This window comes from Dama dama, chromosome 9, assembly GCF_033118175.1.
Source record: "Dama dama isolate Ldn47 chromosome 9, ASM3311817v1, whole genome shotgun sequence".
NCBI lineage: Eukaryota > Metazoa > Chordata > Mammalia > Artiodactyla > Cervidae > Dama > Dama dama.
Genome location: NC_083689.1, coordinates 63,176,093 through 63,200,891, shown reverse-complemented (window position 1 = coordinate 63,200,891; position 24,799 = coordinate 63,176,093). Strand labels below are relative to the sequence as shown.

The 24,799-nt window shown below is 47.0% G+C and overlaps 1 protein-coding gene across 1 annotated transcript in view; it reads right to left on the bottom strand.

The window, feature by feature from the left end:
• Positions 1 to 640: 640 nt before the first annotated feature.
• The window catches only part of ARHGEF37 (Rho guanine nucleotide exchange factor 37), a 57,481-nt gene continuing 33,322 nt past the window's right edge, over positions 641 to 24,799 (bottom strand). The window contains exons 5-13 of the mRNA XM_061151701.1: positions 22,675 to 22,874; positions 21,378 to 21,508; positions 19,005 to 19,109; positions 16,789 to 16,899; positions 15,808 to 16,137; positions 11,170 to 11,298; positions 8,188 to 8,383; positions 6,521 to 6,678; positions 641 to 3,597 (exon numbers count right to left, since the gene is read on the bottom strand). Of these exons, the coding sequence (XP_061007684.1) occupies positions 3,388 to 3,597; positions 6,521 to 6,678; positions 8,188 to 8,383; positions 11,170 to 11,298; positions 15,808 to 16,137; positions 16,789 to 16,899; positions 19,005 to 19,109; positions 21,378 to 21,508; positions 22,675 to 22,874 (1,570 nt within the window). The 3' untranslated portion in view covers positions 641 to 3,387. The remainder of the gene's footprint in view (positions 3,598 to 6,520; positions 6,679 to 8,187; positions 8,384 to 11,169; positions 11,299 to 15,807; positions 16,138 to 16,788; positions 16,900 to 19,004; positions 19,110 to 21,377; positions 21,509 to 22,674; positions 22,875 to 24,799) is intronic.

The window sequence follows — 24,799 nt, the reverse complement described above, 5'->3', positions numbered from 1 at the left end:
AGATCCAGGGATGAACTAGCACTTGCATCCTAAACCACAATCCCGCGTGTGTCACTCTGCTGCTTGACACCCTTTAGTGCCCCCTGACTGCCTTCACAATAAACCCCAAAGCTCCTTACCAGGCACAACTCACTAAGCCATCTCCCACTGCACCCACCACCCCTACACACACCATGTGCTTCAGCCTTACAGCACTTCAGTTCCCCGATGAGCCGCGCTTGCTCTTATCTCTGGACCTTTGACATGCCCTCCCTCCCACCTTCATCTATTCCATTTCCTGTCAGCTTGGATATCACTTCTTTCAGGAAGCTCTCCTTAGCCACCAAGTCTAAGTCAGGGGCTGGCCTCCCCCTGGGCTCTGGTGGTACCTGTTATCACCCCTAACAACTAACACTGTGTTTAACTGTTGCCTTGCCTGCCTCCTTCATCAGACTATAGGCTTTGGGAGGGCAGGGCCCCGATCTGGGACTTCTCACTGCATCCCCAACAGCCAAGGCCAACTCCTGGAGGCACTGAAGATATGCAGTAGACACTCATTAAACGAACACATGAATAAATGAGGTGCCATTTTTATACATAGCAAGTGTCTAGTGAACAAAGGTCACACTGACTGGCCCTCCAATGATTAGAGTCACACAAATTTCAGCGACATTTCATCTTTAAGACCTTTATTCCCAGTAGTTGACATCAGTTATTCACCAAGCTAGAACTCACATTAACCAAGAATTTGCTCATCTTTTTGAGCATTGAGATATTGTAATCTGGTCCCCATGTCTAAAACTAGGTTGGAGCCCAAAAGGTTAAACTCCATTGCAGGGAGCTAGAGGCACCCTCGTGAATCAGTCTTCAACTCTTGGAAGTGTTGTTCAAGTCACAGGCAAATACCTTTGCAAGTCTAATATGTGATGGCCCAGCATTGAAATAAATAAGACACAGTGCAATGGTTCTAGGCATCTGGAGGGGAAAGGCACATTACACCGAGTCCTCTGGAGAAAATTCAGGCCATTCTCCATATTCTCAGTTGTGCATTTCCTCACCCTTCAGTGACTTTTAATCTCATCCCCTGGTATGAAAAACCACAACCCATGTGTTACTGAATACATTTTTATCTTCCTTTCGTGAGATAGATTTGGTTCCAAGTATATTTTGGTTTCCTCCCTTATGCCTACAAGAACATCCAGTTTTGTTCAGGTCCCTTTTAATGGCACTTAATAAATATACATTCTAGGACCTGAAAGAACAGGCTGTCCTGATTCAAACGTCCTCTCAAGCTTTCTGTTTAAAGCATCTCAGTAAGTACAAAGTTCGGATGGGGCACATCCCTAGGTCAGAGCTCGTGACCATTTCTGACCCCAGGTCTATCTCGACCAGCACTGTGTGTCCAGGGCAGAGGTCCCCAACCCTGGCCACACACTGGAAGTACTTGAGGAACTCTCTGAATTTCTGAGGCTGGGCCACACTCCAAACAAATTGCATCAGCATCTCTGAATGGGAACCTTGCTTCAGTCATAGTTGAAAGCTGCCCCAGTGCAAAGAGTAGGCTCTCAAAAGTACTGTAGAACCACACTGGTTCTACCACAGCTGGATTTCCTATTTTATTACCTGCTCTCCTGTGCTTGTTGTTTGCATCAGAAATCTGAGCAGGGAAGAGAAAGGAAAATGAGTCATAAGCATCTTAGAGTTAATTTTGTGCTGGGTGAAAGGTTGTGGGGACTGAGTTTCTCTTGCATTATGTATGCAGCCTTCATGCTTTCACAAGCCCAGAGGAGGTAAGTTACAGACTGTCTGACACAGACATGTATACACTTATTAAATGTTCTCCAAAAACCAGAGCTAACAATTTTAGGCACTACAGTTATAATACAGAGATGTTCTTGGAATCAAGTCTAAACTGCCACCTGTTTTTACACATAATCTAATGTGGATTTGTTCTGAAATTTGTCATTTGTTTTAAAAGGTACACTGAATCACCTTTTCTCTCTCCTGTGAATCTTACAACTTATCTGAGCCCAAAGCGACAACTTAGAAGTGATGATCCAACAGCTGCTGCACCCAAATTTGCCCCAGTGGTCAGTCTTCCTTGAACAGGAACTCTTTTGAGAGGCTTCAATTTCTAGGTTCTAGAAAGGGATGACAATTAATGTGATCTCACCAAGTTCAAATGTTTGGTTACCTAGAATGCAGCACTGGGAGGGATCATGGGTTTAAAGGAAAGGATGCCACACTGATTATTAATGTTGGTCATGGCCATGGGCATGGAGAGTGGCCAGTTGATGCCTCGGGCCATCCTGAGACCACTTCCTGCACATCCTGCAATTTTACATTTATGTCACACTTCCTGATTGACAAGGAGCTTCCACAACTTTGGCATCTCCTCATTCTCATCACAAGCCTGGGTTAGGTCTTAATAGATGTGAAAACTGAGGTTGTGTCCTATGTCTGAGGTTCCACAGCCAACTGACATCACCTCCACTGTGGCCTCCAGGCCTTAAGCACCCTTCTGAAACCACCAGGGGTTCCCCTGGCTCCCCTTCTTCCAGAAACAGGAAACCAAGGCATAACCCACCCACCAGGCCTTTAGTTACCTGCTTCACAGTTTCCTCTGAGATTTGCATGGCCCTTTGTCTCCTAGTCCAGAGAACACAGCAGCAGTGTACTACTGCTGCCAACCTAACATTCACCTCAACTGTACAACTTCACACACCCCACCTAACACACCCTCAAAAACCCCTCTCCCCTGGAGCAGCCTCTGCACTTGCCTACACACATTCCAGAATTGTGACTTGCTCACACCCACTCCAGGCCCAGCCAAAAGACTCCTGGGAACCTTTCTACTGCCCTGACAAGCCCTCACTCCCTGCTAGAGAGGGCTCCTGTGTGTTCACTGCCTAAGGTAATTCAGCTCCCACTGTGGAGAAATAAAAGCCGACTGGTCGGCTATGGTGTCTCTATGTCACAGGAAGGAAGTGAGCTGTCAGGCCAGGCAGTTCTGGACTCTCCAGGGGCCCTCCATGCAACCACACAGCACACAGGTAATGCTCATCTAGGTGACCTACTCCCATGGACAGGCTGGGGCAGGAGCACAGGTAAGACTGGCCACAAGCAAGTCCTGGCGCATCAGCTGGGACCTGCCATCCAGGGTGCTGTGACTCAGGTTGGAACGCCCTCTCCAGACAGACAGAATGAGCTGCCCTGGCTGGGGCCTTTCATGCCCACCCACACCGGGCATTTCGCAAGGCTCATTTCCCTCTTCCGGCTACCTTCTCTGTGCCCTTCACCCCGCCCTAACCTGATCTCCCTATCCACCCCCAACTTTTCTTTGCTTCCTTTCCTTCCCAGGGTCACAGCCTCTAACCCTCCTGGAACATGAACTTCAAGGAGGGCACCCTAAGAAGGCAAACTCCAGCCCCATGGAGCTGGACTTGGGGCCCTGGCCAGGAAGCTGGAAGGCACGTAGCCCCTCTGTCCGTTCACTTCCACGAGGCTCCATTCTGGGTTCCCCTTCTTGTCCTGGGCCTCCAGCACAGTCACCCGCTGGCCTGCCTGCAGACTCACTTCATGGCTGCTTCTGGCCACAAACGGGTACATGGCCACCACCTGAAACACATGGGGAACGACACAGAAGTGGTCAGGCTGAGAGGACAGATAAGCCCAACCCAGAGAAGCTGTTTACCCTCTTCCCTGCCACGTGACTCAGTGGCTGGGCAGTCACTGCCTCCCAAATGTGTCCTTTGACCAAAGATGTCAGCTACCTCCACTCTGCTAATACCTACTGGATGGCAGGCTCTTTGTCTGGTTTTGATTTTCACAGTTCTATAATTCTATTTCCTCCTTTTTTTCAGATAAGGAAATTAAGACTCAGAGACATCAAGGAACTAATTCAAAATCACATAGCAGTGACGCGGACCTGTCTGACCTCAGGAGGGGTGCTCTCAGCCCACTGCTGCCATCCTACTCAGCAGAAGACTCAGAGTCCCTTCCTCACTACCCTCCTCAGATCCAAGGGTGTCATCTGTCCAGGCCAATTTCCCAGTTTGGTGTAGAGACAGGAGGGATGGTTGGGCAACTCTGTTACTTTTTAGGGAAAGGGTCCCCCCAAAAAAATAATAATGGAGAGGAGGGCACTTAGGCTGATATTTTACCTCCCTGGGCCTCAGTTTCATCATCTGTAAAATGGAAGGATGATATCCTTCCCTCCAGATAATTGTGGGAACTTAATGGATGTATTGCCTGTGCCTGGTACATAGTAAGGGCTCAACAAATGCAGGCTGCTTTGTTAATAATATTAATAATAATATTATTATTATTATTATCTTGGTCATGCCATGCACCTTGAGGGATCTCAGTTCCCTGAAGAGAGATGGAACCCAGGCCTAATGAGTGAAAGTGCCGAGTTCTAACCACTGGATGACCAGGGAATTTGCTGCTTCGGTTATTTTTACCACGACTTTTTTTTTTTTTTTTGGCTGCGCTGGGTCTTTTGTTGCTGTGGTTTTCTCTAGTTGCTTTGTCTCTCTAGTTGTGGTGTGTGGACTTCTCATGGAAGTGGCTTCTCTTATTGCAGAGCACGGGACCTAGGATGTGCAGGCTTCAGTGGTTGTGGCTTCCGAGCTCCAGAGCACAGGCTCAACAGTTGTGGTGCATGAGCTCAGCTACCTCATGGCATGTGGGATCTTCCCGGGTCAGGGGTCACACCCGTGTCTCCTGCACTGGCAGGCGGATTCTTTACCACTGAGCCACTAGGGAAGCCCCTACCATGACTTTTATTACTATGGGCCATGAACAGTCAGAGGCAACGGGGGGCTGGAATGACCCCATGTGAGTCCCACTGAGCAGACGCACAAAGAGGAAGCAGCTAATGTCTCTGGCCTGATGGACAGCTGAGCTCTCCACATGAGCCCCTAGGTGAGGGTTCTGGGACACCATCCATGCTGGCTGGTGATGGGGTTGAGTTGGGTGGCCAGGCTCCCTTGTGGGACCTTTGTGGGTCCTTTGCTGATGGGTGGGTGTGTCTAGCTGGAGGCAGCCCTGGTGTAGCACTTCTAGCTAATTCTCCTGGAACTGGCCTGAGAACCTTCTCAGCACGTGCCAGAGCTGTACATCACAGCTTCCATGGGCTTCTATGCAGCCCTCCCTCAGCCCATTCCAGGTCCCCAACTATTCACTGCAAGCCTCTGGGCACCTGCCTCTGGGCCTGGGTCCTTTCTGCTGCTCATTCATCACCTTTGGAGCTCCTCCTCCATAACTGTGCGTGCTGCCTCCATTTACTGATGATCCCATGTGCCAGCCGCTAACTACCTAAATCAACCCTCACAGCGACCTCACTAACCTTCTTCCCCCTAGGATTTGGCTCTGCAAAGCCTTCCCATCACTTTTTGTTTTGAGATATAATTCACACACACACACTCTACCCTTTCAAAGTGTACAATTCAGTAGTTTTTAGTATGTTCTCAAGGTTGTGCCACCACCATCATTATGTAATTCCAGAACATCTTCATCATCCCAAAGAGACCCTAGACCGCTTAGCAGTCACTTTCCACTCCCCTTGCCCCTAGCCCCTGACAACCACTGATCTACTTTCTGTCCCAATGTAACTGCCTATCCTATACATTTTGAATAGAGAATCACACATTACACGGTATTCTGTATCGAGCTACGTGTGGTAGCATGTGTCAGAACATCATTCTTTCTCTTGGCTGTATAATATTTGAAATTGCATGGATATGCCAGATTTTGTTTATTCTTTCATTAGTTGATGGACATAGGTTGTTTCCACTTAGGGGCCGTTATGAATAATGCTGCGATGAACATGCATGTACAAGTTTCCCATGGCATTTTATGAGAAAGATCAACACCCTCAGTAAGGCCACAGGCCCCAATGGCTGGCCCCACCCCACCTCTTCAACAGCACCTCACTGCCCCTATCTTGCTTGCTGGCTCCACTCAGTTCCTTACTAACCGTGTCCTCCCCAGCCCTGGGCTTTACATTTGCTGGGCATGTTTTCAGGGAAGTTCTTCCCATTCACACCCCTTTATCCAATTACTTCCTATTCATCCTTCAAATCTGAACAAAAGCATGATTCTTTTCAGAAAAACCTTCCCTAATCCTCTCCCTCACTTAAGGCTCTGGCACCTATCACTAATAGGAATTTGAGATCATTTATATGATTATTTTATTAATCACTGTTTCCCCTACCTCCTAGATTATAAATTTGAGGAAGGCAAGGGCCAAGGTTGACCTCTGCTTATCATTGTATCTCTCATCTAACACAGTGCCTGGCGTATACTGAATAATGAATGCATGAATAAATGAATGAATGAAATAATCCCACTTGCTCTGCTTACTGGAGAGTAAAGGATTAGCTCTCCTCCTGACATGGCAGAGATGAGAGTCCCTTTTCTCCAGGTACACGCCTGGCCAGGACACTGGTGTGGCCACTGCACAGGGTGGTAACTCCTCCTGACAGGATGAAAATCAAAGCCCCTCTCCACATGGCCCCCACCCCTCTTCTAGGCTCACCTGGGTCACAGTTGGGACAGAGGGGACCGGGGCTGAGACGGACTCTGGTGTCTGATGTTGGAAGTCTCTGTGAGGCCTCGCCTGTCCTCTGAGCTCCTCCTCACTGGGGACCACGTGGTACACCTCCAGTTTTCCAGCTGGCACATACCCTCGATGTCCTGCAGGACATATAGAATGTTATCTGGCTGTGGATCGCCCCTTTCAGTGGTAGAGGAAGTCACCGCCATTCGTGGATGTGACTGCCTCCAATACAGCTTCTCAGCACTACAGTGGACCTTGAAAAGTCATCTCAGAACCTCACAAAACCACTCACCCCACCCTGCTCTCACTCTCTCTAGCTTCTGCTTGTTTACCCCAGTGACAGGGCGCTCATTCCCCACAGAGGCAACCCAGTTCATTTGGAACAGCTCTAGCAGAGACAAAAAGTTCTTCCTTGGACTGGAATGAAAACTGTTTTCCTGGTGCTGGCACCTCTGGTCCCCTGTCCAAGCAAGGCTCCTCCTCACTGCAGGACTGCCTTCCCAGGAGGCAGAAATTGCCTTTCCCTTCTCCAAGTGCCCCAAGTCCCTTCTTGTAACAGCTACCCCAGGGGTGTTCTGGCTGCTGTTACTGTGAATGGCTGTCACCTTCTGAGAGCTTGCCTGGTGCTGAACTGCACTGGACCACCTAGTCTTCATATCAGCTCTCAAGGTCAGTATTGTTATCTCCATTTTATTGCTGAACCAACAGGGCTCAGAGAGGCTCCATAACTCCTCCAGGATCATGCAGTTAGTAAATTGCTGAGTTGGGATCCAAACCTGGTCTTCTTGACTCCAGGAGCCTTGTTTTAATCTTCATCCAGCTCAAGTTTTTCAACTAGAGTCCAGAGTTTCCCTTTTTATGATTTTTGCCAGATCTGTACCATCTTAATTATTTAATAAACTCACTTTTTAAAACTTAGTGTTGTACTATACATTGATAACAATGAATAAAATCATGGGTTTCTGTACTAGTTATATTTTTTCTAATAAACATTAAAATACTGAATTAAAATAAAGTATCTGAAGTGGGGGGAAAACTGTCTGCAGATCCCCTCCCAATAGTTCTGTGTAACCCTCATCTGTGGATCACATGCCCCTCTGTGGAAGACAGTGGAGATGCTGGGGCATCTTGTCCTGGGTTCATGGTGCCCCTTGCTGCCTGCCCTGATGCCTCCTGGGGCACCCACATCTGAGCAGCACACCCAGGGACCTGACCAGAGCAGAGGGAGCAGGATAACATCAACTTCATTCTCGATGTCAGACTTCTGTCCCTACAGTTGGGATCCAAGTGTTCCTTCTCTACGTATTGCCATTCTTCAAGGTGATCCACAGAACTGCGTCTACACCAGTGACTTGTGAGGTCCCCAAGGCAGAGTCCTTGCGAGTCCTTGCCTTCCTTACACAGTGCCCAGCACATAGGAGGTGCTTGATACAGATGTTGCAACATAAGACAACTTCTCTTTTTGGCATCTCATACACCACACTAAGCTGGCTATGTCCCCAAGCCCTCCAAGTTCACCTGTGTTCATTCCTATCCTGGATCTGCATAGCCAGACCCCACTCACAAGAGCACCCATGTCTCCCCATTGGCTCTCATTGGGTGGTTTTCCCAAAGGGCGGGGAAGTGCCCCCTGCAGTCCCACGTACCTCCAGTGTCCACCAGCCATCGGCTGCTGTTGCCTTTGGTGTCCTTGTTTTGAAGGCGGGCTACTATGTGGCCCCGCGGCAGGGTCAGGTCCAGAGTCCCAGCCCCGCTGACGTTGCTTGTCACCTGGTAGAGCTTTCCCGGGCCATACTTGCTCAGGAGCGCCTGCACCTGGCGTTCAGCCCCTGGAAGGAGTGGCTGGGAGAGGGAGAGAGACAGACAACAGTGCTGGAGCTGGAGGGTTAAAGCTAACACCAGTGCTGGCTGACATGCTGACAGCCAGGAGTCCTGGGCCAAGTCCATCTCTGCTCCCCACAGACCCATCCCAGCCAGGGCAACAGCCTCCTCAACAACAAATGGATGGATCAGATGAAAAACACATGCTCTTGGTATCCAAAGGCATTTCAGAAGAAATGCATTCAGAAGAAAGGCATTTTAGAAGAAGCTTCTAAAATCCTTCTCTGGTCTCAATTTCTTGGGATTTCTAAAATCCTAAGTCAGTTTCTGAATCTCCCAGCTACAGAATTCCAGGACTGGGCCCTAAATTCTCCCCATAGCATTAAGCTAAGCTGTCCCACAGGAAAATGCCTTACACACATCTTTCAACACCAATGAGCAAGACTATGAGTGTCATGTCAGCACCAGCTCTTACTCACCTGGGATCTTAAATAGCCAGCACAGGGCTGACACATGTAGACCCCTCACACACGGGTGAACAAAGGAAATTCAGGGTTTTATTCTATGGGTTTTGAGTCCACAAGCCTTTATTGAGCCCCCTACCATTTACAAGGCACGGTAAGCCTTGTGAACGACAACAGAGTTTTTCCTTAATGGAAATTGCCATCTAGCTAAGGAGAATGATTCAGTGCATTTTCAGAGCATCTAGAAATTTGGCACTGTCTTTGTTTTTTCATTCACTGCTTCCAACTAAAGTATTAACAAGAAGGGACTCAGGAGATTGTCCCCTTTTGTAAAACAAAGAAGCTAAAAATATTGAATATAGACTTATTATATATTCTCTCACTAGATATATATGAGTGGACATATATTCACTATATTCTATATGGTGATTTCCAGGTGGAGAGGTGCTAGGTGTAGGGAGGTAGGCAGAGATGCCCTTCAGGGGCACTTGGGCATGGACTCTGCCATCTCCCATACCTCCAATAGGTTCCTGAATCAGGATCAAGAACCAGGAGAATCCCACGTTTCTAAACAGGCCCACAAACAAAAGTGTAGAGACACAGTAGCTCTTTTTCAGAATGGTGGTGTTAATGCAAGTATGGGGTAGCAAACGTTTGTCTTCTTTCTCAAGTCTCTGCCCCTCCCTGTGCGAAGAACAGCAGCACTCCCTGGAGGCACTGGGGAGGGCTGCAAAGATCGCACTGGTACTCTCATGCCCTGGGGGGTGACCCCATTCCTCTGGGCTCTGTACCCGTAGCCAAGTAAGTCAGGAATTTATAGGGAGGTGTGTGTCTGTGTATCTGTGTGTGTGTTGCAGGGATACATGAGAGGAGAGATGGGGAAGCTGGGGTGGGGCTGGGGTCATGGGAGTCCCTTCTCTTCCTACCAATCTGCAACACATCAGGACTATGATGTTCCCATTTCTTTCTATTTTTATGTATCTTCTCTTCTTTTTCCTGCAATCACCATGGCTTGCTTTTCCAATAAGAAAAATGTTATTTTGTCTTAAGTAGAAAAAGATAGAAGTTTCCACGGCTCACCTGAGTGGCCGCTCTGTTCTTGATTTCCTTCACCCTTCCTCCCCTCGGGTGGCAGAGCCCATGTAACAGCCCCAGTGAGTCCTCTGCTGGGCGTCTCAGTGTGGGCAACGAAGTGGGGACAGCTCACTCCCAGGTGGAGGCCACCCCACTTGAAGTGCACATACCCCTCTGATGCTCTTTGACGTCCTCTACGCTCTGGTCAGGTGCAAAGGCCACCTGTCTCTGCTCAGTTCTTCTGGGCTCCTTTAATGTTCCCCCATGTCTCTTGGGCCCCCTTCTCCCTTTGGGGGAATCTTGGACCCGTCTTCTGACCCTCACGTCACATCTCACGTGTGACTGAATACAGTTTCAGTTTTCTCAAACCCAGTTTTCATCATACTCTGAGAGCCTCTTTGCCCTTCAGCTACTTCAATTACTAAAACATACATGATATTTTATATATTCTTTTAAAAACTTTTGAAAGTTTATATATCTTTTTAAAATTATTAGGCTGATTTTATTCTTTTTTATGATTCTGTCTTTATGTTTAATTGGAAGATAATTGCTTGATAATATTGTGTTGATTTTTGCCGTACAACAATGTGTATCAGCTGTAAGCGTACATATATTCCCTCCCTCTTGAATTTCCCTCCCACCCCGCCCGTCCTACTCCATTATTTTATATATTCTTGAAGAATTCTTCAAGTGGACTGCAAGATACCCTTCCATTATATTTTAGAGAAAAACTATTTTACCACCCAAAAAAGCCTTTGGCCAGCCAAAGTTCTGTCAACCACAATGCAGCTGAAACACTGTCTTTCGCAGTTAAAAATTTCATAGCAAAAAGAAAATCTAAATTCTTCTAGTTCAAACATTTTATTTATCCTGAATGCTTGTATTTGAAGCAAGTTCTATGAGAAAGTGATGAGGAAACAAAGTTAATTTTGCTGAAAAATCTGAAGAAGTTGCAGGTTTCAGGGTGTTAATGTCACTTGCCTGTTATGACGTCATTAAGAGCAAAATGTTTAGGTTATCTTCTTAACCCGCTTTTATACTTATCAACCATGAAGAGAATGTGTGTGTGTGTGTGTGTGTGAGAGAGAGAGAGATTTCCACCCCACCCTCATCCCCAGGTCACAGAAAGGAGAAAGGGAAAGGCAATGTGTTTCTGGGATAACAGGGGACAACTGGGAAAAGAAAAGGGGAAGGAAATAGGGGGCTGATCTCACCCCACCGGCAGGTGAAGGACTGGACAGTCTTTGAGGGGGAAGGAGGGACACTTACTTGTGTGGTGGGAGGTGGCAGCACTTTCTCGAAGTTCTCTTGAAAGGAGTGAAGCTGGTGACTGGTCTGGCCTAGCGCATCCTCCACCAGCTTCCTGAAGGCCGGCTCGGACAGGTGGTGGTGGGGGAGCTGGGGAGCACAGACACTGTCATCAGAGCCCTCCTTGGCAGAGAGGAGACCTCTCTGTCAGGGAAACCCTGACAGCCACACTCCAGCCCCAGCTGTTAGGATGGGCCTTTATGTCTTTGTCCTGGTTTGACCTGGGTACTGCCCCACCTTCCTTTATGAAAGCATTCCTCTACAGGGGTCCAGTGGTATTGTCCCTCCTGGTGCCTGGCCATAAGACTGGCAGTCACAGCATCCCTTTTCTTATCTATCGTGATTGCTCAAGGAGTGGACAGTGGACTAGAGCAAGGCCAATCGGAATCTTCCTATCAGATTTAGTACATGAAGGCTGCGAGTGACAGGGTGATTCTTCTTTTAGATCCTGAGATGTTAAGGTAAACACTTGGAGCTGTTGAGAGCCACTCTCTCCCACCTTGCAGAAAACACCTGCTTGACAATAAAGCCAACCCAGAGAGGGAAACAGCCAGGAGATACAGTGAAAGCCAGAGCCTCAACAACATTGTTTGTTGGGTCTCCCAGTTATACAATTGTATAATGTGTTCTTTATGCCTAAGCTGGTTTGGAGCCCAAGGAGTTCTGAACGATGCTCCATCCTGGGACCTTGGCCCTGCTGGGCAACTCTTGCATTTTCATCAGACAGTCTAGAAGTGACCATGGCCCCATAGCTAACAGAGACATGTCCTCTCTGCTGGTCACAAAAACCACCAGGGCCTTTCCTCTGCCCCCAGGATGCAGACAGATTGAGGTTCTACCATGTGGGCCTTTCCCAGGTTCCAGAGGACTTTCCAGGAGAATGGGGCATGGGACACAGGAAGCTGTATTCAATCATTAACAGGCCCTAAGATTCTATATTACAAAATCAATCAAGAAATGCCGTCTTTCTGGGACTTCCATGGTGGTTCAGTGGTTAAGACTCAATGCTCCCAATGCAGGGGGCACAAGTTCAATCTCTGGTGGGAGAACCCAAATGCCACATAACACAGTCAAAAAAAGAAAAAGAGAAATGCCTTCTTTCTGCTCTTATGAAGTTGACCTCCCCACTACAGTATCCTAGAATACTCCCCAGCCCGTATTCAGTTAATTCAGTTCAGTCCAGTTCAGTCGCTCAGTCGTGTCCGACTCTTTGCGACCCCATGAACTGCAGCACGCCAGGCCTCTCTGTCCATCACCAGCTCCCAGAGTTTACTAAAACTCATGCCTATCAAGTCGGTGATGCCATCTAGCCATCTCATCCTCTGTCGTCCCCTTCTCCTCCTGCCCCCAATTCCTCCCAGCATCAGGGTCTTTTCCAATAAGTCAACTCTAGCCCTGCATGAAGTGAAGTGAAGTTGCTCAGTCATGTCTGACTCTTTGTGACCCTACCAGGGTCACCAGGTGACCTACCAGGGCCTACCAGGATCCTCAGTCCATGGGATTTTCCAGGCAAGAATACTGGAGTGGGTTGCCATTTCCTTCTCCCTAGCCCTGCATAGCCCAGTGTAAATACAAGAGGGTCTGGCTGCCCCAGATGGAAGACTAGAGGGTGAGAAGAGAATGAGAAGATTATCTGATCAGATTTACCCTCTGCCTTCAGGAAAGAGAAATGCTTCTTTTTGCAGATGGTTTGGGCTTAATTCAAAAACAGTGTCTGACCACCAGCCCAGGTTGGATGCATGAGACAAGTGCTCAGGGCTGGTGCACTGTGAAGACACAGAGGGATGGGATGGGGAGGGAGGTGGGAGCGGGGATCGAGATGGGGAACACATGTAAATAAATCCATGGCTGATTCATGTCAATGTATGGCAAAAACCACTACAATATTGTAAACTGATTAGCCTCCAACTAATAAAAATTAATGGAAAAAAAAAAAAAAAGAAAGAGAAAAAAAAAAAAGTTGATGTACCCATCAAAAAAAGAAAAAAAACAGTGTCTGAGGACAGGACTCTGTACTAAATGCTATGAGGGCCAAAAAGAAGAGAAGCTTAATGAGGGGAAACAGCTTCATCCATCACCCCAGCAGGATGCAGGCTCTGATAAGAGCTCAAGAGAAGCACATCCTGAGAGCTTCTGGAGTATAGAGGATGGGGAGATGGGTTCTCCCCCTAGAGAAAGGGGATTCTGAGAGCTTCATGGAGAGATTCAATTGTCCCTTATTTGTGGAGGTCTTACCACATGTCCCTGGTGGCTCAGATGGTAAAGCGTCTGTCTACAATGCAGGAGACCTGGGTTCGATCCCTGGTTTGGGAAGATTCCCTGGAGAAGGAAATGGCAACCCACTCCAGTACTCTTGCCTAGAAAATCCCATGGACAGAGGAGCCTGGTGTCCATGGGGTGGCAAAGAGTCGGACACGACTGAGCAACTTCACTCACTCACTCACTACCACATGTCAGGCAGTGTGAAAGGTATGGGGGAGATGGGGAGGGACATTCTAGGCTGAAGAAGGAGTCTATGCAAAGTGGCTGTGATCATACTCAGAAGCGGTGGGAGGCTGCAGCTGCAGAGTGAGACTATGGGCTGGGAAGGTAGTGGAAAGCGTTCAGTTCAGTTGCTCAGTCATGTCCGATTCTTTGTGATCCCATGGACTGCAGCAGGCCAGGCTTCCCTGTCCATCACCAACTCACGGAGCTTGCTCAAACTCATGTTCATCAAGTCAGTGATGCCATCCAACCATCTCATCCTCTGTCATCCCCTTCTCCTGCTACCTGAAATCTTTCCCAGCATTGGGGTCTTTTCTAGTAAGTCAGTTCTTTGCATCAGGTGGCCAAAGTATTGGAGTTTCAGCTTCAGCATCAGTCCTTCCAACAAATATTCAGGGCTGATTTCCTTTAGGATGGACTGTTTGATCTCTTTGCAGTCCAAGGGACTGTCAAGAGTCTTCTCCAACACCACAGTTCAAAAGCATCAATTCTTGGGCACAAAGCTTTCTTTAGAGTCCAACTCTCACATCCCTACATGACTACTGGAAACACCATAGCTTTGACTAAACGGACCTTTGTTGGCAAAGTAATGTCTCTGCTTTTTAATATGCTGTCTAGGTTGGTCATAGCTTTTCTTCCAAGGAGCAAGTGTCTTTTAATTTTGTCTTTTAACTAATGGCTGCAGTCACAAAATCTGCACTGATTTTGGAGTCCAAGAAAATAAAGTATGTCAATGTTTCCATTGTTTCCCCATCTATTTGCCATGAATTGATGGAACCAGATGCCATGATCTTAGTTTTCTGAATGTTGAGTTTTAAAGCAGCTTTTTTACTCTCCTCTTTCCCTTTCATCAAAGGCTCCTCAGTTCCTCTTCACTTTCTGCCATAAGGGTGGTATCATCTGCATATCTGAGGTTATTGATATTTCTCCCAGCAATCTTGACTCCAGCTTCTGCTTCATCCAGCCCGGCATTTCACATATAAGTTAAATAAGCAGGGTGACAATATACAGCCTTGACGTATTCCTTTCCCAATTTAGAACCAGTCTGTCGTTCCATGTCCGATTTTACCTGTTGTTGCTTCTTGACAGATTTCTCAGGAGGCAGGTCAGGTGGTCCGGTATTCCCATCTCTTTAAGAATTTTCCAGTTTGTTGTGATCCACACAGTCAAAGTGGTATCACACAGTGATAAGGGTAGGGGGTGTAAAATTTCAGCAGGATTTTTATGCAGTAAACTGTATGGAGAAAGCTGAGCTGGAGCACTGAGGCACAGGAAGTACCATGTGGAACGAGCAACACTGACATTTCTCCAGAGCTTAGACCCACAGGCCACTGAGCTCTGATGCTGATATCAGAGAGAGACTGAAGAAAAGCTGAGTGTTCTTTCCTATACCAACCCCAGTCTTCAAAATTCTAAAATCAAAGTTTACACTTAGAGATTTGTTTAAACCTCTCTGTGCCCTATTTATGCTTTCAGCAGATGGCTGTTTTTAACAGGCTGTCAGGCATTGTGGTTCAGGCTCTAGAGTTCACCTGCCAGGATTTAAATTTAGCCATGAGCTATACGGCTTGGGCAAGCTGCTTAACATCTGTGGTCCTGGCTTCATTTTGAAATGAGAATAATAACAATACCTCCTCTGTGGGGTTATTGTGAGGATTAAGTGAGACAATATATGGAAAGTGTTCCAAACCCAGTGCGCAGTAAGGGCTCACAGGGAGATGGCTGCTAGAAGTAGTAGCAGGGGCAGGAACACCAGCTTGAAGCATTTACAGGGGCCCTGTCTCTTGTCATCTGCTTCTAATACGCTCCAGGGAATGGCCCCAAGGCCTGTTATTTTCCCAGGCGAGCCTCCTGTGTTTCTGAGTCCCAGAGCCTGCAAGTGGCCTAGAGTCCCAGTTCTATACTATCCTTGCTTCCACGGTCTGACTCTATTAATGGAGGGAGAATAGGCATGAGAGAGATCCAGAAGGTCCGCTGGCCTCCTCTTGAGCACCTGGTAGCCTGTTTGGGAGGCCCAACTTCACTCCACCCCAGGCCATTCAAACAACCCGCTGAAGGGATGAGGAGGCCCAGCCAGGCAAGTTCCCAGACATACCCCAGCCCCAGAGGCCTTACCTGGGCCAAGCTGTCCTCTGCCCTCTGCAGCACTTGCTTTGCAAGGTCCCTCTGGAGAGTCACAAATGTGCAGAGGATCTGGCCGAGCCACCGCATGGCCAGCTGGTTAAACTGTGGGAGTTCAGCCACTAGCAGGGAGTTGAGTGCCTGGTACGTGTGCCGGGCTGCCTCCTCCTCGTAGGTCATGCTGCCCACCTCCAACAGCTTCTCTTCCACCCTCTCAAAGTCCAGTAGTTTGTCTAGACGCTTCTTGATCAGGTTCTGAGGGCCTGCCAAGGCTTTGGCCAGGCTGCACAACGGCTGCCACACCTGGGCTTCCAGCTGCTGCTTCTGTGGGAAGAGGTGAGCTTGGGAGTTGAAGAAGGAAGTGGCAGAGGGTGGCCACAGGAAGAAGGCACTTTGGAGGGAGGCTCTAGTGCCATTCTCACCAAACAGCTGTGACCTCTACCATGATATCTAACCTTTCTGAGCCTCAAGGTGCCCATCTGAGAAATGAGGACAATGCATGTAACAAGCTTAGCAGAGGGCACAGAATAAGTATTCAATATATGTCACTTCTTAATATGCTTACTGTGCAGAGATGTTGAAAAAATTTTGTATAGGATGGTGATCAAAACCATAGTCCTTGGGGCTAAGATCCTAGCTTGCCATTGATCATCTGAATAACATGGGAGGTCACCCTCTCTGAGCCTCATCTGCAGAATGGAGTTATTAACAGCATTTACCCTGTAAGCTATGTTGTGAGGATTAAATGAGTAAAGAATGTAAAGACTTTAGCACAGTGCCTGGCAGATAACATGGCTCAATAAACATTAGCTGGCGCTATTTTTATCAGGAAAATGTACTAATAATAATCTCCACCCTACTGACTACCCATGACAGTTATGGATGTAACAATCGAGGAAAGGGCCTCACTTCTAAATATTATTCTTATAGACTCTGCCACCTGCCTGAAAAAAAGAAAGGAGAAGTTCCACTCACAAACTCTGGGAAGGCCTGGAGCTGCAGGTCTCTTGCCAGGTAACAATACTGTACCACTGGCCCCCCGGGGATTTCCAGATTGCAGTCCTGGGGCCGGAAGCGGAGGAAAGCCTAGATGGGGGTCAAAGGAGAGCTCACTGAGACCATCTCACACCTGAATGCCCAGGCTGTCTGCACACCCTCCAAGTGTCTGCACACAGCTAATCTATCCTTGCACAACTTGGGTGATTAGAATGTTCTTTCTCTAAGCCCACATCTTTCTCCCTATTCCAGTGTTGTCTCCAATTCACACACTTCTCGTTATTACCTTTGTGAATTTTTTTTCTGCAATGTCTGCCCCTCATGTTCTAATAATACTTTTCCTTAAATCAACCTAGCATCCCTATTTAAATCAGTGCATTAAAACAAACAAACAAACAAAAACACCTTATGGGGAATTCCCTGGCAGTCTAGTGGTTAGGAGTCCGTGCTTTCACTGCCGAGGGCCCGGGTTCAATCCTTGGTCAGGAAACTAAGATCCCACAAGCTGCATGGCATGGCCAAAAGAAAACACCTTATGATACTTCCATAAAGGGAAAGCCCGGAGAAGGCAATGGCACCCCACTCCAGTACTCTTGCCTGGAAAATCCCATGGATGGAGGAGCCTGGTAGGCTACAGTCCACGGGGTCGCTAAGAGTCGGACACAACTGAGTGACTTCACTTTCACTTTTCACTTTCATGCATTGGAGAAGGAAATGGCAACCCACTCCAGTGTTCCTGCCTGGAGAATCCCAGGGACGGGGGAGCCTGGTGAGCTGCCGTCTATGGGGTCGCACAGAGTCAGACACGACTGAAGCGACTTAGCAGCAGCAGCAGCAGCAGCAGCAAAGGGAAAGCCAGTAATAACTGCCATAAATAAGCATGTTAAGAATAACTGCTATGAAAACAATGCTATTAAATTCTGTCTGGGCGTCATGGCCAGCTGAAGGCTTCCAGCCTGAGATTGGTTCTGCTGGTTTATTCACACGCCAGCAAAAGAGGATTTTCCTGGACTCTGAGGATTAAAAGAAAGAGTCAATTTCTTGCTATGGGATTCCATGTCAACACTGTATCTGTCATGTAAATCCTGCATTCAGGGCAACTCAGCCTTAATGCTTCTAAGTATCTGTTCTTCTCTGCAAAGCCAGACGTGTCTCTTGGGGGCTTCTGGTTTCTCTCTCTCAAGGCCCCTCCATTCTTTCTCTGAGGGCCTTCCCCTTCTCACTCACTGTGCTGTTATCTTTCCTTGGAGGCTGGGGCAAGATGGAGCAGGAACAAGCAGGGGGTGTGCCCAACACAGAAAAGCATAGAACTACGACCTCTCTTCTACACACTTCCAAAATGCCACCCCAAATCCTATTATCCAAAGAGCCTGTTATCATCTGACTGAGCTGGTCTGTGCAAATGGATGTGACTGAAAACAAAACCACGAAAAAGGGACAGAGTGGATGGAATGAGTCAGCATCGATGACAAGAACGAAGTGGGAATTTGGGCACAAGGAAAGTGATGTGCTGGTTGGGAATGCAAACTGGTGTCCTTGTGGGCTGAATCTGGCTTGCAGAAATGTATTTTCTTGGGCCCACATAACATTTAGATTCTTATTTAATTAGTTGCTCACGTGGACACATCATGAGATTTTACCTAAAGGTCTCAATTTTCAGTTTTCTTCTTCCTTAAAATCAGAAGAACAGGCAGCACTGGGTCCACACTCCCATGTAGCAACAATTCCCGTGAGACAGGGCATTTTATTTTATTTTATTCATTTATGCATTTATTCAGTCATTCAAACTCCAAATATTACTACATATTGAACTCTACCATAAAAGTCTCATAAATAGACACTAGGCCTATACACCTATACACTTCAGTCAATAATATTACCTGCCTGGTCCCTTTGAGCACCTGCTCTAGCGCCGGCCTGGCAGGGTCCTTCCAGAGGACTCTGTTTCCAGTGAATTTGACTCTGCCCAGTGGGAACCAGTCCCTGAGCACTCAGTGAGCTCAGAAGTTGCCCCAGCTGGATAACCTCTGGATTAAGGACTGCTTCCTTCTCTGGCCTCCAACCAGCAACTGTTACGATCTCTTCCAATTGGTTCTTGAGGCTGCTGCCTTTGTCAGGGGCTTGTTCAATGGGCCCCACATACCTGCCCAGGTATCCCAGCCCCGCCCCCCTATTATTTACCACAGGGCCCTCACCTCCAAATTGTCCAGGTAAGCAGCCATGTTGCTCTTCAGCTCGGTCACACACAGCGACACCCAGTGGAACCTCTCTTCTAAGTCATCAAATTCCTTGTCTTCCGTCTGAGAGTAAAGTTACGCTTAGGAGGGCCGAGAGCATCCACGTGGGGGCAGTGTACACCTCTGTCCCAAGTCCTCGCTAGGAACCACCCACACACACACCTTTCCACAGACCCGCGCATCAGAGCCATTCCTCCAGTCCCCAAACTGAGTGGGATGGTTAGAGGCAGTAAGTGCGGCTTAGTGGTTTTGTATTCAGACCATGGAATCAAACACACGAGCTCTGGTTCACTTGCTTCCTGTCTGTGTGACCTTAGGCAAGTGTTTTGCCCTCTTGGAGCCTGTTTCCTCATCTGCAACATGGAGATAATATGAACATTTACTTCATCGTGTGGAACCATTAATGCCTGGTTCAGAGTAAGTACTCAACCTAAGTTTCTACTAGTAGCTATTCAAGGCTGGTTCCTTGCCCAGACCCAGACATAAGTTCTATCTGTATCCAGGGGCTTTGCTGGTGACTAAAAGGTAAAGAATCCACCTGCAGGGCAGGAGACACAGGAGATTCAGGTTTGATTCCTGGTTAAGAAGCATTACTACGAACAAAGCTAGCAGAGGTGGTGGAATTCCAGCTGAGCTATTTCAAATCCTAAAAGATGATGCTGTGAAAGTGCTGCACTCAATATGTCAGCAAATTTGGAAAACTCAGCAGTGGCCACAGGACTGGAAAAGGCCAGTTTTCATTTTAATCCCAAAGAAAGGCAATGCCAAAGAATCTCATCTCATATGCTAGCAAAGTAATGCTAAAATTCTCCAAGCCAGGCTTCAACAGTACTTGAACCGTGAACTTCCAGATGTTCAAGCTGGATTTAGAAAAGGCAGAGGAACCAGAGATCAAATTGCCAACATCCGTTGGGTCATCAAAAAAGCAAGAGAGTTCCAGAAAAACATCTACTTCTGCTTTATTTACTACGCCAAAGCCTTTGACTGTGTGGATCATAACAAACTGTGGGAAATTCTTAAAGAGAAAGGAATACCAGAATACTTGACCTGCCTCCTGAGAAATCTGTATGCAGGTAAAGAAGCAACAGTTAGAACTAGACATGGAACAAAAGATTGGTTCCAAATAGGGAAAGGAGTATGTCAAGGCTGTATATTATCACCCTGCTTATTTAACTTATATGCAGAGTACATCATGAGAAACACTGGGCTGGATGAAGCACAAGTTGGAATCAAGACTGTCGGGAGAAATATCAATAACCTCAGATATGCAGATGCCACTACCCTTATGGCAGAAAGCAAAGAAGAACTAAAGAGCCTCTAGATGAAAGTGAAAGAGGAAGAGTGAAAAAGTTGGCTTAAAACTCCACATTCAGAAAACTAAGATCATGGCATCCGGTCCCATCACTTCATGGCAAATAGATGGGGAAACAATGGAAACAGTGACAGACTTTATTTTTTGGGCTCCAAAATCACTGCAGATGGTGATTGCAGCCATGAAATTAAAAGACACTTATTCCTTGGAAGAAAAGTTATGACCAACGTAGACAGCATATTAAAAAGCAGAAACTTTACTTTGCCAACAAAGGTCCATCTAGTCAAAGCTATGGTGTTTCCAGTAGTCATGTAGGGATGTGAGAGTTGGACTATAAAGAAAGCTGAGCACTGAAGAATTTATGCTTTTGAACTTTAGTGTTGGAGAAGACTCTTGAGAGTCCCTTGGACAGCAAGGAGATCCAACCAGTCCATCCGAAAGGAAATCAATCCTGAATATTCACTGGAAGGACTGATGCTGAAGCTGAAACTCCAATACTTTGGCCACCTGATACAAAGAACTGACACATTTGAAAAGACCCTGATGCTAGGAAAGATTGAAGGCAGGAGGAGAAGGAGATGACAGAGGATGAGATGGTTGGATAGCATCACTGACTCAATGGACATGAGTTTGAGTAAACTCTGGAAGTTGGTGATGGACAGGGAGGCCTGGTGTGCTGCAGTCCATGCAGTTGCAAAGAGTCGGACACAACTGAGCGAATGAACTGAACTGAACAGGAAGCTAAGATCCCACATGCCTTGTGGCCAAAATGCCAGGACATAACACAGAAGCAATATTGAAACAAATTCAAACAAAGACTTTAAAAATGGTCCACAACAAAAAATCTTTAAAAAACCAGCAAACTTAAAACAAAAGAATCAAGTGAGGGTGCCTACTCTGCCCCTTCCTGGTCCCAGTCTCCTCATCTCTGAAAGCAGTCTAAGACTCCGCCTTACCACCACACCGTCTTGCCACTTGGGATGGCTGGCATGCAACCCTTCCTCCAGTCCGTTGCTCACCCTGGGAACGAGCCCCGCCTCCTGCTTCAGCAGCTGGCTCAGCCGGGTGGTCTTCTTGGAGAGGGTGTGTGTGTTGATGCGAGCCAGTCGCTCCCGGAGACTCAGCGGCTCCACCTTGGTATACTTGGAGGCTGCACCAACAGAGGAAAAGGAGGGCACAGGGACCAGAGCTGACCCAGGAAAGTAAGAGTCCCTAACATCCCAGCTGGGTACCTCTTGGGCCCTCTTCTCAAACATCAGGGTCACACCCATTAGAATGGCAAATCTTGGAGGTAAAACACAGGGCTCAGAGTCCTCATTGACTGAAGAGGTTCATGCCAGCTTGACTTCTTGTGCCTCAGTTTCCTCTTCTGTAAATGAGGCCAACCACCTCCCAGGATTGCTGGGAGATCACATAAGATGATGGAAATGGAGCAAACGACTTAAGCTCTCATTTTACCCAACTGTGAAATGGGACTAACAGTGCCAACCTCAGGACTATCATAAGGATCAAACAAAATAATAAGTGAAAAAAACAAGTCATAGCTAGCCCTTAGTAAACATTAGCTAAATTATCATTACTATACTGTCTTAGTTGTGTAAGTTTTTCCTCTACCTAGGACACTGTGACACTCTGCAGATCTTTCTGTATTAGCAACTTGACAGGCAGCAATCTCCCCACTTTCTCCTCCTACCCTCATCCCTGATACATACACAACTCTTTGCCTCCCAGTATTCATTTCTCCTTAGTATAGCAGCCATGTGGTTTGGATAAGAATGATTTTACTTTAGTTCAGGGAGTGGTTGCTGACTGTTATAAGCCAATTCACACGATCCCCACTCCTCTATCACAGTGACAGGTTCAAAGAAAGGCTTACAACCCAGGCCTAAGCCAATCAGTTAGTTCATGGTATTCCCCTAACCATGGCAATTGGTTCAGGGTGAGCATATGACTCAAATGAATCCTATTAGAATGAAGCTCCAATTTACTGTTTATAACTAAGTGGAAAAAGGGTCCATGTTCTCCTGGAAGGTGTGGTGTTCAGATGTGAGTCTTAGGACAGCAATAACCACTTACTGTTATGAGGGAGGCCAGTTTGAAGAGGCAAGTGATACATAGTAAAGGTCAGAGATAAGAGAATTATAGGGAAATGACACCAGCTCCCAGAAAATCTTACTTAAAGCCCATGTTACCTCTGGACTTGTAGGTTACATAAGTGACTGTCTTCCCTTTACTGGTGAAGCCAATTTGAGGTGAGTTTATTGTTAACTAGAAGCATTCTCACTAATGTATCGCCTAAAGGCCCCAAGTCCTTACCCACTTCTTTGCGCCTCTTGTACTCATTGATGTTGGTGACCACATCCTGGAGGGCAGAGGTAGCCCTCTGAAGGGCAGCGTAGGCACTGGTATCAGGGAGTGTGTTCTCCAGAATTTTCTGCAGCAGCAATGGGTATTTGGTAATCCTCTGCAGAGGAATTACCAGCAAGAAACTGAGGCCTGAAGGTCCAGCTTGAGGCCTGAGGGAGAAGGCTGGTGTTAAGTAGGTCAAAGTCCACCCTTGGGGGCACCATGGGGCCTGAGCTCTAGTGGCAGCTCTGCTGTTTAACTCACTGTGTGATCTCAGGCAATTCACCCTCCTTTGGGGGTCCTCAATTTCCTCATCGGGTGCTGCTAGTTCTCATTTTACCTTTTTCTAGGCCTCAGTTCCCCATATGTACTAAATCCAAAGGTCAGTTCTCTGTCCTCAGCTTACTCCGTCTTTCAATAGCAGACATAGCAGACCATTCCCTCTTTCTCAAAACACTTTCTTCTTTTGGCCCCAGAGATGCCCTTTGTCCTGCTTCTCTCACCCCACAGGCCACTCTCCTGGCCTCCTCTGCTGGCTTCTCTCCAATGCTGGAGTGCCCCAGGGCCTCCTCTCTCCACTCACTCTCTTCCTGAGCTCCTTTGGTCCTATGGCTTTAAACACACGGCAAACCCAGATCTCCATTTCTTACTTCTGCCCAGAGCTCCAGACTCACACCGTCAACTAGCCTGTCTGAGATCTCCACTTGGGTATGTCTCAAGCACAACTCCATCTGCTGGACATGCACATGATACTTCATTTAATAAAATGGTCCAGCTGCTTCAAAAAAGAAGCACTTTTAAAATCACAGGAACTTGGGAAATCCCTGGTGGTTTGATGGTTAGGATTCAGAGCTTCCACTGCTGTAGGCCCAGATTTAATCCCCGGTGGAGGAATTAAGATCTCACAAGCCTTGGGGCACAGCCCCCTCAAACTTTTTATTTTTTGTAATCATAGAAATTTAATATTAGAGAGGCATATAAAGTATTTAAGGGTAAAGACTCATAGTATCTGTAATTTCCTTTTACTTAGTATAAAATTAGATGCAGCAAACAGAAGGTATTTATACTTGCTCATTTCAGGTGGTGGGTGTGTGTGTTCATTACATTATTCTATTTTTCTATGGGGCTTGAAATTCTTTTTTTTTAGGGCTTGAAAATTTTAATTTGAAAAAGGAAAATACAAAACACAAGAACTAATAATGTCAAGGTCCCTTCCATATGTATCATTTGATACATAAATGATTATTTCTAGCCCCCTTCCTGAAGATGTCTGGAAGTTTCAGAAAGAGTGCCCAAGTCAATGGTATCTGGGACAAGGCTCCAACAGTCTTTTTTGATCATGACCAGTAGCCCTCAGACCCACCTTCTGAGAAACACACGAGGGTTTCAAACCTCAATGTCTAAGTCCTCCACGAAGACTCACAAATACCTCTCATGACTATTATCTGGCCTCCTCTTCACAGTACCTTTGCCTCTTGCTCTTCTTCCTATGGAAAAAACCTCCAGACCAAATGTCCAGGAAAGATCAGCCATAAGGCCTGGAACAGACAGAGCAGGTGGAAACTACCCCCTCCCTCCCATTAACTTCGGGAGGTTGGAACACAGGGGTGGAACTATCTGTCAGGATATGCCTGTGCTGACCATCTGTTCTCACCAAGGGTTTCCTAGCGCCTGGCTGACTGTGGGCAGGAGAGGTGGAAACAGTGGTCAGGTATTTGCAAAACTCCTGTCCTCTGGGCTTACTTTTCATGGGGAAGCGACAATTGCCTCATAGGGACAACTATTGCCTCACAAATCAGAGATGACAGAGGGCAGGGGGCCGTCAAAGAGATGATTACATCTCTTTTCCACAATCATCAAGAACTACAGAATTATAGCAACCTCTTTCTTTATAGCCTTTCTAAAGTAATTTGGAGAAAACTCTTTATGTAGCCTATCAGATGGGCAATAAAAATTAATTAAAAGACTTGGGACTTCCCTGGTAGTTTGTGGTTAAGACTCTGTGTTCCCAATGCAGGGGATATGGGTGCAATCGTGACTGAAGAAATAAGATCCTGCATACCACATGGTGTGGCCAAAAAAAATTGAAAGACTC